Genomic DNA, 15,383 nt, shown 5'->3' with positions numbered 1-15,383 from the left:
TCAAAGAGGACAGGAGAAAAGATGCCAAACTAGGCAGGAGGAGAACGGAAACTGACATCTGCTGTCTACCACATGCCAGCATTGTGCTACTGGGCCCTTTATCAGTCAGTCACCAAAAACTTCCTGAGCACCTACTGTGTGCCAGATAGGCCAGGCCCTTGCTCCCATGGAGCTCATATTCAGGGGGACAGTAATCAACTAAACAACAAATCAGGAATTACAGAAAGTGATTGTGCTATGGAAAATGGAAAGGAGAGTGATGAAAGAGAACAACTTTGAAACTATGAAAGTGAAAAACAGAGGAGTGGGGAGGGGGAAGGAGAGCAACTACAGGACAGGTAATCTGGGAGGGGCAATTAGAGGAAGTGACATTTAGGGTGAGACCTGAATGATGAGCCCCATGAAAAGTCAGGGAAGAGCCCTTAGCATACAAAAGTATTTGTTTTTTCCTCTTTTATTTTACTATTAGAAATTTTTTTTTTTTTTTTTGAGATGGAGTCTCGCTCTGTCATCCAGGCTGGAGTGCAGTGGCGCAATCTTGGCTCACTGCAAGCTCTGCCTCCCGGGTTCATGCCATTCTCCCGCCTCAGCCTCCCGAGTAGCTGGGACTACAAGTGCCCGCCACCACACCCAGCTAATTTTGTTTTTGTATTTTTAGTAGAGACGGGGTTTCACCATGTTAGCCAGGATGGTCTTGATCTCCTGACCTCGTGATCTGCCCACCTCGGCCTCCCAAAGTGTTGGCATTACAGGTGTGAGCCACCGCGCCCGGCCAGAAATTTCAACATTAAAAAAGCAGAACAGGGCCGGGCATGATGGCTCACGACTGTAATCCCAGCACTTTCAGAGGCTGAGGCCAGCAGATCACTTGAGGCCAGGAGTTCGAGACCAGCCTGACCAACATAGTGAAACCCCATCTCTACTAAAAATACAAAAATTAGCCGGGCATGGTGGCACACGCCTATAATCTCAGCTACTCAGGGAGCTGAGGCATGAGCATCACCTGAACTCCAGGAGATAGAGGTTGTAGTGAGCCTAGATCGCGCCACTGTACTCTTGATTCATCTGTGTCAACACCACTCCCTCTGCCCCAGATTATTTATAAAGAAAATCCAGCATACTGTGGCATCCAAAAATAGTTCAATATGTGTCTCTAACAGGTAAGGACTCTTTTTTAATAAGCATAGTATTTTTGTCATACCTTAGAAAATTACCTTTGTGCTCCAGTCTACAGTATTTCAACAACGTTAAGCAGCCCTGGGTTGGAAGACACAACATTCTTTAATGAACCAATAAGAGATACAATCCCACACCTGTCAAAATGGCTATTATTAAAAAGTCAAAAAACAACAGATGCTGGCAAGGTTGTGGAGAAAGAGGAAAGCTTTTACACTGTTGTTGGGAGTGTAAATTAGTTCAACCATTGTGGAAGAGAGTGTGGCGATTCCTCAAAGACCTAGAGGCAGAAATGCCATTTGACCCAGCAATCCCATTACTGGGTACACACCCAATGGAATAAAAATCATTCTATTATAAAGATACATGCACGTGCATATTCATTGCAGTACTATTCACAATAGCAAAGACATGGAATCAACCTAAATGCCCATCAATGATAGACTGGATAAAGAAAATGTGGTGTATATCTATACCACGGAATGCTATGCAGCTATAAAAAGGAATGAGACTATGTCCTTTGCAGGGACATGGATGGAGCTGGAAGCCATCATCCTCAGCAAACTAATGCAGGAACAGAAAACCAAATACCACATATTCTCATTTATAAGTGAGAACTGAATTATGAGAACACATGGACACATGGAGTGGAACAACACACACTGGTGCCTGTCATCGGGGGTGGGAGGAGGGAGAGTATCAGGAAGAATAGCTAATGCATGCTGGGCTTAATACCTAGGTGATGAGATGGTCTGTACAACAAACAACCATGGCACACGTTTACCTGTGTAACAAAACTATATCCTGCACATGTACCTATAAATTTAAAACCTGGGGGGAAAAAAAGACAAGTGCTGCCTAGCATAATGGTAAGATGCATTGATTTTTAAGACACATGCTAATTTTAGAAATGTTGAAATGTGGGAAAAAATGTGCCTCTGAATTGATGACATGTAGTACTTCATTTTACCTTCAAAACCACTTCCTATGTTAGCATTTATTGCTCCCACGTTAAAGGCTAAGAAAGGTAGAGTGACTTGGTCAGTTCACAGAGCACCTGCTAGTATGTACTGGGCTGAGATCTTTGTGTCCAGGGATCTTGTTGCAAGGTTCTGGCTTGTTCCTTCTACCCAACAGGAGGCTCAGGTGGGCCATCTGAATCTAAAGATCCCTGTATCACATCCCCCCACCTGGCCTTCCCTCCTACCAAGATAAGGACAATTTCTCTTCTCCTTCTCGGGGTCCAGGGTCCTCTTCCCTGGAATGAGTTCTAGGTCCCTCTTCCTAATGCCAGGACAGCCTCTACAGCAAGTTCCAAGGCTCCCTGGCAGTGGCCTTGCTCTGCTGTCACTGGGATGATTTCCCTTCAGCTGTGAACAGGCTTATCTGAGAATCTCTGATAGGGGCTGGCTGTTCTCAGTCAGCTTTATATACTCACCCCAGCTGCATCTGGAGGCCCTGCTCTGGGCACTTGAAAAAAGGTCAGCCCAGGCTGGAAGCATGAAAGCTCTGGTGATGTGAAGCCACTGGGCATCCCCACCAGCACCTAGCCAGCCAGGAGCCGAATCCCCAGACAGCATAGGCTTTCAACTCATGCAAGTAGTTAACTTAGCACTGACCCCGTGGAAGGCTTTGTGCTCCAGAGAAAGGAGCCTGGTCCACATTCAAGGGGAGGAGAATGTGGCTCCATTTCTTGGACAGAGGCTATCAAAGAATTTGTGGATATATTTTAAAACCACCACACACGAAAAGCAGGACAAACAGTATGTGACTTCCAAGACTACATCATAAAACATTGAGGATTCCTCTTGTTTCCTCAATGGAATGTATCATCCATTCTGGAGAAAGCCGGCTGCCATGTTGTGAGGATACTCAAGCAGCCCTATGGAGGAGTCTATGTGGCAAGCAACTGACACTTCCTGCCAACAGCCAGTACAATCTTTCCAGCCACGTGAATGAGCCATTTTGGAATCAGAACCTCCAGCCCCACCCAATTATGCCTTCAGGGGATCAAAGTCCCAAGTGACATCTTGGCTATAATCTCAAGAGAGATTCCAAGCCAGAATCACTCAGTTAAGCTACTCCTAAATTCCTAGTCCATAGAAACTATGTGAAATAACAAGTGTTTATTGCTATTTTAAGCCACTAAATTTTGCAGTAATACATACCATAAAATAAATCACAAAGAAAGTATCTGACAGACCCAAATTGAGACATTTTATAAACCAATGGGTCTTTATTCTTCAAAAACGTCAACGTCATAACAGACCATGAGAGACTGAGGAACTGTTCCCGACTGAGTGAGGCTAAAGAGGCACAGCAATGGCCTGATTAAAGTGTCACACCTGATTCTTGCTTAGATACTGGATTAGGAAGGAAAAATCTTGCTATAAAAGTTGGGACAGCTGGCCAGGTGTGGTGGCTCACACCTGTAATCCCAGCACTTTGGAAGGCCGAGGAGGCCGGCAGATCACCTGAGGTCAGGAGTTCAAGACAAGCCTGACCAATGTGGTGAAACCCCATCTCTACTAAAAATACAAAAAAATTAGCCGGGCATGGCGGCGCCTGCCTGTAATCCCAGCTACTCAGGAGGCTGAGGCAGGAGAATCGCTTGAACCCAGGGGGGCGGAGGTTGCAGTCAGCTAAGATAGCACCATTGCACTCCAGACTGGGCAACAGAGCGAGACTTCGTCTAAAAAAAAAGTTGAGACAGCTATAGACATCCAATATTGGATAAATATTCTGGACTTGATATTTTATCATGGTATCATGAGAGAATGTCTTTGTTCTTTGAAACTACATGCTGAAGTAGAGACAGGTAAAGAACTGTTATTTCTATAACTTACTCTCAAATGTATATAATATTATAGTAGACATATAGAAAGAGAAAAAGTAAGTAAATGGGCCAAAACAATAATGGGTGGATCTAGGTGGAGGATTTATAGAAGTTTGTTATGCTGGTGTCTCATAAATTTTCTCCAGGTTTAAATTTTTCCAAATTAAAACTTTAATATAAAAAGAGGAAAAAAAGGTCTAATGTTGTGAAGGACACATCCAAACACCAAGTCCATTCTGATCTGTAGCTATGTAGCTCAATTTCAGTGGCCCTTACAAATGCCCTCCTCAATCCCATTATTTCTCATATCTACCAAAACATCCTCACTCTGGGCCGGGCGCAGTAGCTCATGTCTGTAATCCCAGCACTTTGGGAGGCTGAGGCAGGTGGATCACAAGGTCAGGAGTTCAAGACCAGCCTGACCAACATAGTGAAACCCCGTCTCTACTAAAAATACAAAAATTAGCCGAACATGGTGGTGGGTGCCTGTAGTCCCAGCTACTCAGGAGGCTGAGGCAGGAGAATCGCTTGAACCTGGGAGGCAGAGGTTGCAGTGAGCCGAGATCGCGCAAGAGCAAAACTCCATCTCAAAAACAAAACAAAACAAAACAAAACAAAAACCAAAAAGAAACATCCCCCCTCCAACAAATACACGTTATAGCAAATGGAAAACATATGTGTGTGTATTATAAAAATATTAATAACTGTGTCTTGATTATTAAGCCCCTGAATACTAGACAAGATGCATAGAAAAGCTAGACTGTGTTGAGTTGTAGCTCACCAGGAGCCTCAGAAAGAATTAACTGCGAGGCTGGGCGCGGTAGCTCACACCTGTAATCCCAGCATTTTGAGAGGCCAAGGTGGGAGGAATGCTTGAGCCCAGGAGTTGGAGATCAGCCTGGGCAACATGGCAAAAACCTGTCTCTACCAAAAATACAAAAATTAGCTGGGCCGGGCGTGGTGGCCCACGCCTGTAATCTCAGCACTTCGGGAGGCCGAGGTGGGTGGATCACGAGGTCAGGAGATCAAGACCATCCTGGCTAACATGGTGAAACCCCGTCTCTACTAAAAAAATACAAAAAATTAGCCAGGCTTGGTGGCGGGCGCCTGTAGTCCCAGCTACTTGGGAGGCTGAAGCAGGAGAATGGCGTGAACATGGGAGGCGGAGCTTGCAGTTAGCCGAGATCAGGGGCCATTGCACTCCAGCCTGGGCAACAGAGCAAGACTGTGTCTCAAAAAAAAAAAAAAAAAAAATTAGCTGGACATGGTGGCGCACACCTGTAGTCCCAGCTACTCAGGAGGCTGAGGTGGAAGAATGGTTTAAGCCAGGGAGGCGGGGGTGGCAGTGAGCTCAGATGGCGCCATTGCACTCCAGCCTGGGCGACAGAGCCAGATCCTGGCTCAAAAAAAAAAAAAAAAAAAAAAACCAAAAAGACAAAAAAAAAAAAAAAGTTAATTCCTTACACTACATGAAAAACAAAAGTGTTTTTGTGAAACCTAAAATAAATATTTTTTTCTTAAGATGCTGCTAAAACTGTTTCAAACATGCACAAGTTCAAAAGAAATAAGTGACAATAAGGATGGTGAAGTGAGGTTTTCAAAGTGAAGTGCATTCAACGTGAAGAACTATCCTTTAGTCTGAAATCACATCCTTACTATTTTGGATAAAAATTTATTTCTTCTCTTGTCAGCCCTGCTTTTTTTTTTTTTTTTTTTAAATATGTTTCCACTAAAACCAATGGCCTAGGGCCACCATTCTAGAATGTCTAGGTGGGCTCTTTATTTATGCCATCTAAATCACAAGAAGGCTGGGTGCCAATTTTTCAATTAACATTCAGAGCTTTAAAATGTTCCTCTTTTCTTTGATCTCTTATCAATATACATAAACATTTCTTGCCTAAGTAAATAGTCAGAATACCCTGAAGGAGGCATGTTGTAAAAATTTTTCTTTGTAACATTATTTATAATAGCAAAAAACTGTAAACAATTTCAATGTCGAACAAGAAGAAAATATAGTATAGTATGGCTGCATGAGGAAATCATGGCCATGTATTTTAAGCACGCTTTATACTTTACCTGGTAATAACAGTACCCTTTGTTGAGTGTTTACTACATGAGAGGCACCATGTAAAACAACCAAATAACATTTTTTAGAGAATATTTAATGATAAAGGAGAATGGTCACACTATAATGTTAAATCAAAAAGGCAGGGTAGAAATCTACAAACAGCCAGTTCTAGAAACAACAACATGTATGTGAGTGCGTTCACACATAAACAATAAACAATAGAAAGAAATACGCCAAAATGTTATCAATGGTGATCTCTAAGAAGTGAGATTATTGCTGATTCTTATTTAATTTTTTATATTTTTGTGCATTCTAAAATTGTCCTAAGATGAACATCTATAATTTTTATAATCACAAAGAAATATTATTTTTAAAAGATTAGATCATATTTCTTTAGTTCCTCATAGCAAATGCCTTCATTGAGCAATAATTTAATACTCTGCCCTTTCTCTTTTTCTTGTCCTGGTATAGTTTCTGTTTCTTTTTGAAAACATCTCCTAAAGGCATTCTGTTTTATGAGGTTCAATACCAACGCTCCTTGACTTACGGTGGGGTTACATCCCAATAAACTCATCATAAGTTGAAAACATTCTAAGTAGAAAATGCATTCAATACACCTAACCTACTGAACATCACAGCTTAGCCTAGCCTATCTTAAATGTGCTCAGAACACTTCCATTAGTCTACAGTTGGGCAAAATCATCTAACACAAATCTACTGTATAATAAAGTATTGGATACCTCATATAATTTATCAAATATGTACCAAAAGTGAAAACCAGGTTGGTTGCATGGGTACTATGATAGAGTTGAAAAATCTTAAGTCAAACCGTCTTAAATCGGAGATCGTCTGTACATCTTTTTGAAATGTCTTTAAGTTTGCTTCCAGAAAAAAACACTTTCTCCTTTTCCTGACTGATAAAAAGCTATGCATCCTTTGATCATACAAAGACAGCTATGGATCACTTTAAGGTTCCACTTTTGCCTTGAGGACAAACTGGATTAAAACTGAATTTAATGCTACATCACAGCACACAATCATTTCCCTAAGTTTCTGGTATATTGCATGTGCTTTGTAAGGGCAGAGACTGAGCTGTGTTTATCTCTGTATTTTCAGCACGCCTTGTACTTTACCTGGTAATAACAGTACCATTTGTTGAGTGCTTAATACAGGAGTGGCACCATATAAGCATTTTATACACATTACTTCATGTAGCCTTCCTAACAACCCTACAGGGTAGGGACTACAATAATCTCTGCTAGTAGAATATTTACTTATTATATGGATATGAATGAATTAATGGATACAGTAAATGCCTCTTGATCTTCCTTTTTTTTTTTCTTTCACCCAGGCTGGAGTGCAGTGGTGGGATCTTGGCTCACTGCCACCTCTGCCTCTCAGGTTCAGGCACTTCTCCTGCCTCAGCCTCCCAAGTAGCTGGGATTACAGGTATCCGCCACCATGCCTGGCTAATTTCTGTATTTTTAGTAAAGAAGTGGTTTCGCCATGTTGGACAGGCTGGTCTCGAACTCCTGACCTCAAGTGATCCACCCTCCTTGGCCTCCCAACGTTCTGGGATTACAGGCATGACCCACTGCACCTGGCCCCTCCTGATCTTCTTTTATCTTTATATTAAGGTTATCACATAAATGTCTTTAAAAAAAATCAATTCATATCCTCTGAAGAAAAGGCCAAGGAGATCGTAATGTACATTTTTGTGTCTTACCTGCCTAGAATCCTTTCTCCTTTCTTCACTGTACTGCACCTTGATTTCTCTTTCAAGAGCCAACCTTTTCCAATTCTCAGTCTATGTGGTTTGTGGAGGGCTGAACATACACAAGCACATGCATATACATACACAGACACACAGACACACACCCCTACCCCTGGGAAGGTTACATGTCTCAGGCCTGACCAATCAATAATTTCCTGATGACATCAATTGAGTCCCTGAATCCAGGGCCCAGAATAACCTGAACCCAGTTCTCATCCCAGACTTTTCTATAAGAGAACCCAATATATTTTCTTTTATATTTAAGGCAGTTTGCATTGGGCTTTCAGTCACTTTTAACCAAAAGAATCCTGTCTAGTATAGAAAATAATTATTTTTTAAAAGTGAATATAGGACTTCTACTTCTGGCAACATGGAAGACTAAGATGTCTAGGGAAACCCTCCTGGTATATACACCCAAAACATCTTGATAAAAAGTTGTTTTTTTTTTAATCTTTTGGCTGGGCACTGTGGCTCACACCCATAGTCCCAGCACTTTGAGAGGCCAAGGTAGGTGGATCACCTAAGGTCAGGAGTTCAAGACCAGCCTGGCCAACATGGTGAAACCCCGTTTCTACTAAAAATACAAAAATTGGCAGGGCATGGTGGCAGGCGCCTATAATCCCAGCTACTAGGGAGGAGCTGAGGCAGGAGAATCACTTGAACCCAGGAGGTGGAGGTTGCAGTGAGCTGAGATCGCGCCATTGCACTCCAGCCTGGGCAACTAGAGCAAAACTCCATCTCAAAAAAAAAAAATCTTTTAAATGCATGGCTTAGCTGACAGGAAAGTAAAAGAAGTCTTCTTCATGAAGGAACAACAAGAAAACACTAATCTAGATAACATAATTACCAGACACAGATTATAAAATAAGTATGCTTAATATGCTTAAATAAAAGAAGACCTCAAATGAATGACAAAGAAACAAGAATGACAGAGAGATCTGGGTCACTGTAGGCATCTCATAGCAATGGTGCAAACCAGATGACAAGGGAATAATACCTTCAAATGTCAAACTACCAATGTAGAATTATATACCCAGCACAACTTTCATGAACAAGAGCAAAATAAAAACATTTTCAGATAAAGAAAACTGAGGATTAACAATAGACCTCTCTACAGCAATTAATACATGATGTATTTCAGGAAGAAGGAGAAGAATCCCAGAAAGGTCTCTGACTCAGGAAAGAATAGTGAGCAGAGAAAATGGTAAACTTATGGATAAATCTGAACAAATAAATACTGCATTTTTAGCTATTCTAACTTGTTGGTTTAAAAGCAAGACAGAATTAAAATATTGGAGCAAAATGGCATACAAATTAGGAGAGAAGATGATCAATACTAAAGCATTCTATGGTCCATAGTTAATGATTAATTTTAGACTTTGTTGAGTTAAATATGTACTTTAAAATTTACCACTAGGGTTAGAAATAGATAATATAACTGCTAAATTAGTAGAGAGGAAAAAAATGGAATGAGGGGAAAAGCCTCTATCAACTCAAAAAGCAGTAGGAAAAAAGAGGAAGAAAGCACCAAAAAAAGCATAACAAATGAAAACATAAAATAAGACAGCACTATCAAATCCAAAAGTATCAGTAAGCACAATAAATGTAAGTAGATATAACTATCTAGTTAAAAGTCAATGATTGTCAGTTTGGATTTTTCTTTTTAAATGGAGTCTTGTTTTGTTGCCCAGGCTGGAGTGCAGTGGTGCAATCTTGGCTCACTGCAACCTCCAGCCTCCTGGTTTCAAGTGATTCTCCTGCCTCAGCCTCCCGAGTAGCTGGGATTACAGACACTCACCACCACGCCCAGCTAATTTTTTTATTTTTAGTAGAGGCAGGTTTTCACCATGTTGGCCAGGCTAATCTCGAACTCCTGACCTCAAGTGATCCACCCACCTCGGCCTTCCAAAGTGTTGAGATTATAGGTGTGAGCCACCACTCCTGACCTGGATTTTTTTTTTTAATGACAACACAAAATCGAGCAACATACTATTCAAAGACACACCAAAAACATATGGACACAGAATGAGTGAAAGAAAAAGGTATCAGGAAAATATTAACCAAAACTGAACATGTTCTGTGGATTTGAAGTACTGAAGTACTGACTCAAGAAAGAATGCCACTCTGATGTTCTCAAGGTGGATCTAATAAGAATTCATAAAATATACACAACTTTGTTGGGGAAACAAAATAAACATCAGTCTAATGTCCTACTCCCTTCTGCAACCCTAGCAAGACATACTTTTGCTGAATTACTTGTTTAGAACCACTTTGAGGCTGGGCAGGGTGGCTTACGCCTGTAATCCCAGTACTCTGGGAGGCCAACACAGGCAGATCTCCTGAGGTCAGGAGTCTGAGACCAGCCTGGCCAACATGGTGAAACCCTGTCTCTACTAAAAATACAAAAATTAGCCGGGTGTGGTGGCGCTTGCCTATAATCCCAGCTACTCAGGAGGCTGAGGCAGGAGAATGGCTTGAACCCAGGAGGTGGAGGTTGCAGTGAGCCAAGATCGCACCATTGTACTCCAGCCTGGGCAACATAGCAAGCCTCCACCTCAAAAAAAAAAAGAACTACTTCGAGACTCTTTGCCATCCCAGCACCCAAATCCTGACCCCTGAACTCAGACACACATCTGCAATTATAGTATTAACAAGCCTAAAACCAGAGCAAGTCAAGAAATACAAACACCATGTTTTCCTTGACCAATGGTTCACAGTTCTTCTGCCCTGGTAGAGAATGGCTGGTGTTCACACATATGGTATCCCTATCATAGATATACCTGAAGAAATGTCCAGCCCTGAGGGCACTGTCTGTTACTCCACTCTTTTGCTTCTGCTAAATATCAGAATGCAAATGAGAACGGTGTTACAGTGATCATCTCGAGTTCCCCGTATTCTATGGAAACTAAAACTTTTTGCAAATTTTGGTACGACATTACTAATAACCATTTCCTTGTGACACACCACTCAATTGACTATGATGTCATCACTGGCTTGAACTACATTTGACCTGTTATTAATCCTTACTTTGTCTAGTTCTGGCATTCTCCACACCCTCCAAAACATTCACCCTAAATCTTCTGACTCAGAAATCCACAGGCTCTAGGCCAGTAGCTTTCACCCGTGGTTGCATATCAGATTCAGCCTAGGTCCTAGCCACAGATATTCTGATTTCATTGTTTTGGGGAAGATTCCTGGCATCAATATATTTTTTAAAGTTCCCGAGGGCCACACACCCAGCTATCTGTCTCCCCACTTTGACCCGCTATCATCTCAGAGTAAAAATTCGCCTTCTTTGCTGAGATGCTAGTCATACTATACTACTATGCTTACTGACTTACTTACTATACTTATTTATATTAATATATATTAATACTATGTTACCATGCAAGGAAGGATTCCTAGTCATCATTAGCCTCCTCCTCAATTCAGTGCTGTAACTAACAAAACTATACTCGAATCCACTGGCATGTAAATTATTAGATTCATAGAGAGGCCCAGGTCTATACTGGGTCTCACAGAATTAGGACCAGTACTCTGAAATGTCTTTTTCGTGGTCTGGCCTTCTTCAAGAAGGCAGACACAGTGCCACACCCTGCTGACACCAGGAAGAGCCAAATCAAGTGGTCCCTTAGTCATTCCCAACTCCTTTCCTCTGATAAAAGGCACTACAGAGTAAAGACTTCCATTAAAAGTCTAGGAGGCACAGCAAAACGTTAACAATGGTTCTCCGTGAGTGGTAGGTTTATTGGGGATTTTCATTTTTTTCCTTTTCTGTTTCTCTGTGCATGCCAACATTTCTAGAGTGAATATGCATTGCTTTCATAATTAAAATAAACATAGAAATAATCATCCCCACCCAAAAAGGGAGGAACGAGTAACAGATCTGGACTGTGGCTCTGCCCGGGATGTGCTATGTGACCTGGGGGTGTGGCTTTTCCTCTCTGGTTAGACTAGATGCTCCTCCCTCAGGGCCCTCCCTCCTGCAACATTCAAGGACCCTCATTATCCCTCTGTTTATTAGACTCGCAGAGAACCCCATACCCACACTGTGAACTCATGATCTGCCATTCAGGTTTCTCAGGCAAAATCTCAAGACCCTGATTAGCTCCTGGATGAACTGTAATAAAAGTGAGATGCCACAAAAGACCCTGACCCTACTGACCACTCTGAAGTTACATCTCAAAGCCTGGCCCAACAGAGACCCACACAGCTCAGGCTCACCTTTCTCTCTGGCTGGGTAAGAATAACCCAACAGGCCTTGCTGCAGGAATTAGAAGCAGGAGGCATTCACACTCCTTATCATGCTGGGTTTGGCTTAACTTCCAGGGTCAATGCAACAGCAGGATCTACAAGCAAATCCTGAGAGGACACAGGGCAGCTGCATCACCATGGAGACAGGTTACCATAAGCCCCACAGATTGTCCACAGTGTTTCAAAGAGATATTCACAACCTGCGACAATAAAGGAAGTTGGATCCAGGAAAGAAAAACTACAACCAATCCCTGGATGACTCTCAAAAGCAACCTCCTGAGTACATTCATGGCAAAAGGGAAAGGTGAAAAAACTAGGATTTAAGCACACAGTGTGCTCCCAGGTATTGATGCTTTATTAATTCCTAAGTGTGTTCTTTCCACTCACTTTTATGAAGAATGCATGGAGACTCACTTTTATGAGTTTCCTATTTTGCAATTGAGGGGAAACCAAGGCTCTGAGAGGCTAAGTAGCTTGCCGGAGATCACAGAAGTGACGAGCAAAAGAACCAGGATTTTATCTCCCCTGGGCTGGATTTAACCTGAAGCTGGATATAACCTGAAAGCTTCCCCTTCACCTTGCCTCAGCGGGCACCCTCAGGGTTTCGAGGAGCTAAACAAGCGTTAGGCTGGTGAGTGGAGGAACTACTATCAATCCCAACAAAGTTTTACTCAAAAAGACTAACAGTGAAAAATGCCTCAGGCAGAAGCATGAGGCTAGGCATGAGGAGATCCCCAAAACAGGGAAGACAGTGGAAACAGTGGGGCAGAGGTGGGGCATCCTCATTCCATCATTCATGGTCTCTCTGGCCAAGGTACCATGGAGCTGGCCCCTAAAATCCTGAGATCAGCATGGTGCCAATTGGGCCAGAAGGGCCATAGTCCCTCCAGACCAGTCCTACCACATTCCAGCTAAGGGGCCTTGGGTGGGTCACCTATCCTTTCCGAACCTATTTCCACACCTGTAAAGCAGGAATGGCTTGGAGGGGAGAGGAGTGGCAGGTGCCTGGTGCACACAGCAGGCTGCCACCACCAGCTCCAATTGGAACCCCCTCTCTGAGTCCTCTTTTCCTCAAAGTCTGTAAGGAAGGGGCTCAAAAAAGGACTTGGAAGATCCCTGACACCTCGAAGAAAAAGTGAGAGCCCAGGAGGCCCAGCGGCAAAGGTGGCAGCAGCCACCTGTCCTTCCTCCTGCTGCCAGCGTGTGCCCTGAATCCTCACCTAGGCAGGGGCACAACCTGCCCAGCCAGTAGCTCCAACAGGAACTAGGCCTCTGACCACGCTGGCTCCAGTCCAGCACCACCCACAGGGGTGAGCTGGGGTGGATCACGGCCAGAAGGAGCCCTTCCCACCCCGTGCCCCTTCCCGCCTTCCTCCACCCAAAGCTCAGAAATCCAATGCCCAGGGAGAGCGCAAGGAGGCTTTCTAGCGCTGAGGGGCCTTTACAGCCACCTTTCTCTTCACCTGTGGGGCGCTCCCTCGCATCTTGTTTGTCCCTTAGGCCCTGGCACACACAGATGAATGAATGGAGCCCGTCCCCTCCCAGAGGAGTTGTCAGTTTCGCGGAGGCACTGCGAGGTGGGCAGAGCGGGGTTGTCCTTTGGGTGCTAGGGGGTCCTCGCCTTAAACCCGTCTGCTTAGCCCTGACCCCCACCTTTTCAGGGAGATGATAACTTCTCAAGGAGAAGGGAGCTGAGATCACTAACAGACTTGCCAATTTCTGGTAATTTTTTTTCTACTTTCGTCTTTTTTACTTTCTTGCCTCCCCGCCCCCATATGAGCTCTTACACTATCGTCTTCGGAGAAAGACTCAATAAGACGCGCCATCCTGGAGACCCCAGCTCCCCGCCCTCCCACTGCTCTGATGGAGAAACTGAGGCCCGGGGCTCTGAGGGCGGGCTTCCTCCCCCGAGCTGCGCACTCACAGCGGGTTCCAGCGCTCGGGCAGGCGGCGGTGCAGTGAGATGCGGTCGCTGAGGTAGATGTTAATCTGGTGCAGCCGCACGCTCTCCTCCTGCAGTCGCAGCTCCTCGCCCTGCAGCTGCAGCCGCACCGCCTCGCCCCGCGCGCCCAGCGCGTTCGCGGGCACCGGCGGCCGCGGCAGGACCGGCTCGCGCCGCCCGGGACGCGGGGTGCGCGGAGGTCCCGGATCGGCAGCCCCGGCCCCGGCCCCGGCCCCGCGCTGCGCCCGCAGCACCGACCCCAGCCCGGCCAACGCCAGTAGTGCCAGGAGCACCAACAGCGCCTCCCGGCCGCGCCGCAGTCCCCGCGGGCAGCGCCGCCGCGCTGTGCGCCCCCACATGCGCCCGCCAACTGCGGCCAGCGCTCAGCGCGCCCCAAGGCGGCTGTGGAGGCCAGGACCCGGATCCCGGAACCGCCGCGCCGCCCCGCCCCCGGCCCGCCCCACCTGCGCGCCGCCCCCTTTCAGTCCAGCCGCCCGCCAGCCGGAGCGCAGCCCCCGGGGTGGCTCACTTCGGCAGGGTCCTCACGTGGGCTGGCTGAGACTTGCATCTTCCTTCTTGGGCTATGGTGCATTATTAAAGAGATAGTGGTGGTAAAACCCTTAGCGCCTGGCATATTGTAGGCGCTAAGTGTTGGCTGAATGCACCCTGCAGGGTGCTATGAATTCTACTGCCATTATCTCATCTGATCTTTACACAGTCCAATAAAACAACCGTCAACTAGGATTATAAGCTCCTTTTACAGATGAGGAGATGGAGGTGCGATGAGATCAACAGACACCACGCTGCCCCACTGATTTCTGCAGGCCCAGCCTCTGCCATACTCTTTGGAGTCCTTGAATAGTAAACCCTCGCCTGGCTCGCCTCGTGATAGCTCTGTGACCTCTGAGGCTAGGAGCAAAAGGCCATGAAGGCTGGACATGATAGTTCACACCTGTAATCCCAGGCCGAGGTAGGAGGATCACTTGAAGCCAGGAGCTTAAAACTAGACTGGTCAACATAGCAAGACTCCCATCTCTACAGAAAAATTTCAAAATTAGCCAGGCATGGTGGCACGTGCCTATAGTGCCAGCTACTCAGGATGCTGAAGCAGGAGGATTGTGTGAGCCCAGGAATTGGAGGTTACCGTGAACTATGCGCCACTGCGCTGCAGCCTGGGTGACAGAGCGAGATCCTGTTTCTATTAAACAACAACCAAAAAAGGCCATGAAGCTGCCGCCCTGTTCATGAGATCACTGCTGTGGGATCCTTGAGCTGCCAGGGACGAAGTAAGTGTAATGGAGTAGACAAATATTAAAAAGATAATTAGAATTGT

The 15,383-nt window shown here is 44.9% G+C and overlaps 1 protein-coding gene across 1 annotated transcript in view; it reads right to left on the bottom strand.

Moving 5' to 3' along the window:
* GALNT12 (polypeptide N-acetylgalactosaminyltransferase 12) overlaps window positions 1–14,439 on the bottom strand; it is a 42,467-nt gene extending 28,028 nt beyond the window's left edge. The window contains exon 1 of the mRNA XM_003780770.5: window positions 14,033–14,439. Within this exon, the coding sequence (XP_003780818.4) occupies window positions 14,033–14,409 (377 nt within the window). The 5' untranslated portion in view covers window positions 14,410–14,439. The remainder of the gene's footprint in view (window positions 1–14,032) is intronic.
* Between the last annotated feature and the right edge of the window lie 944 nt (window positions 14,440–15,383).

This window comes from Pongo abelii, chromosome 13, assembly GCF_028885655.2.
Source record: "Pongo abelii isolate AG06213 chromosome 13, NHGRI_mPonAbe1-v2.0_pri, whole genome shotgun sequence".
In the NCBI taxonomy this organism is placed as follows: domain Eukaryota; kingdom Metazoa; phylum Chordata; class Mammalia; order Primates; family Hominidae; genus Pongo; species Pongo abelii.
This window is presented reverse-complemented; position numbering and strand designations above follow the sequence as displayed.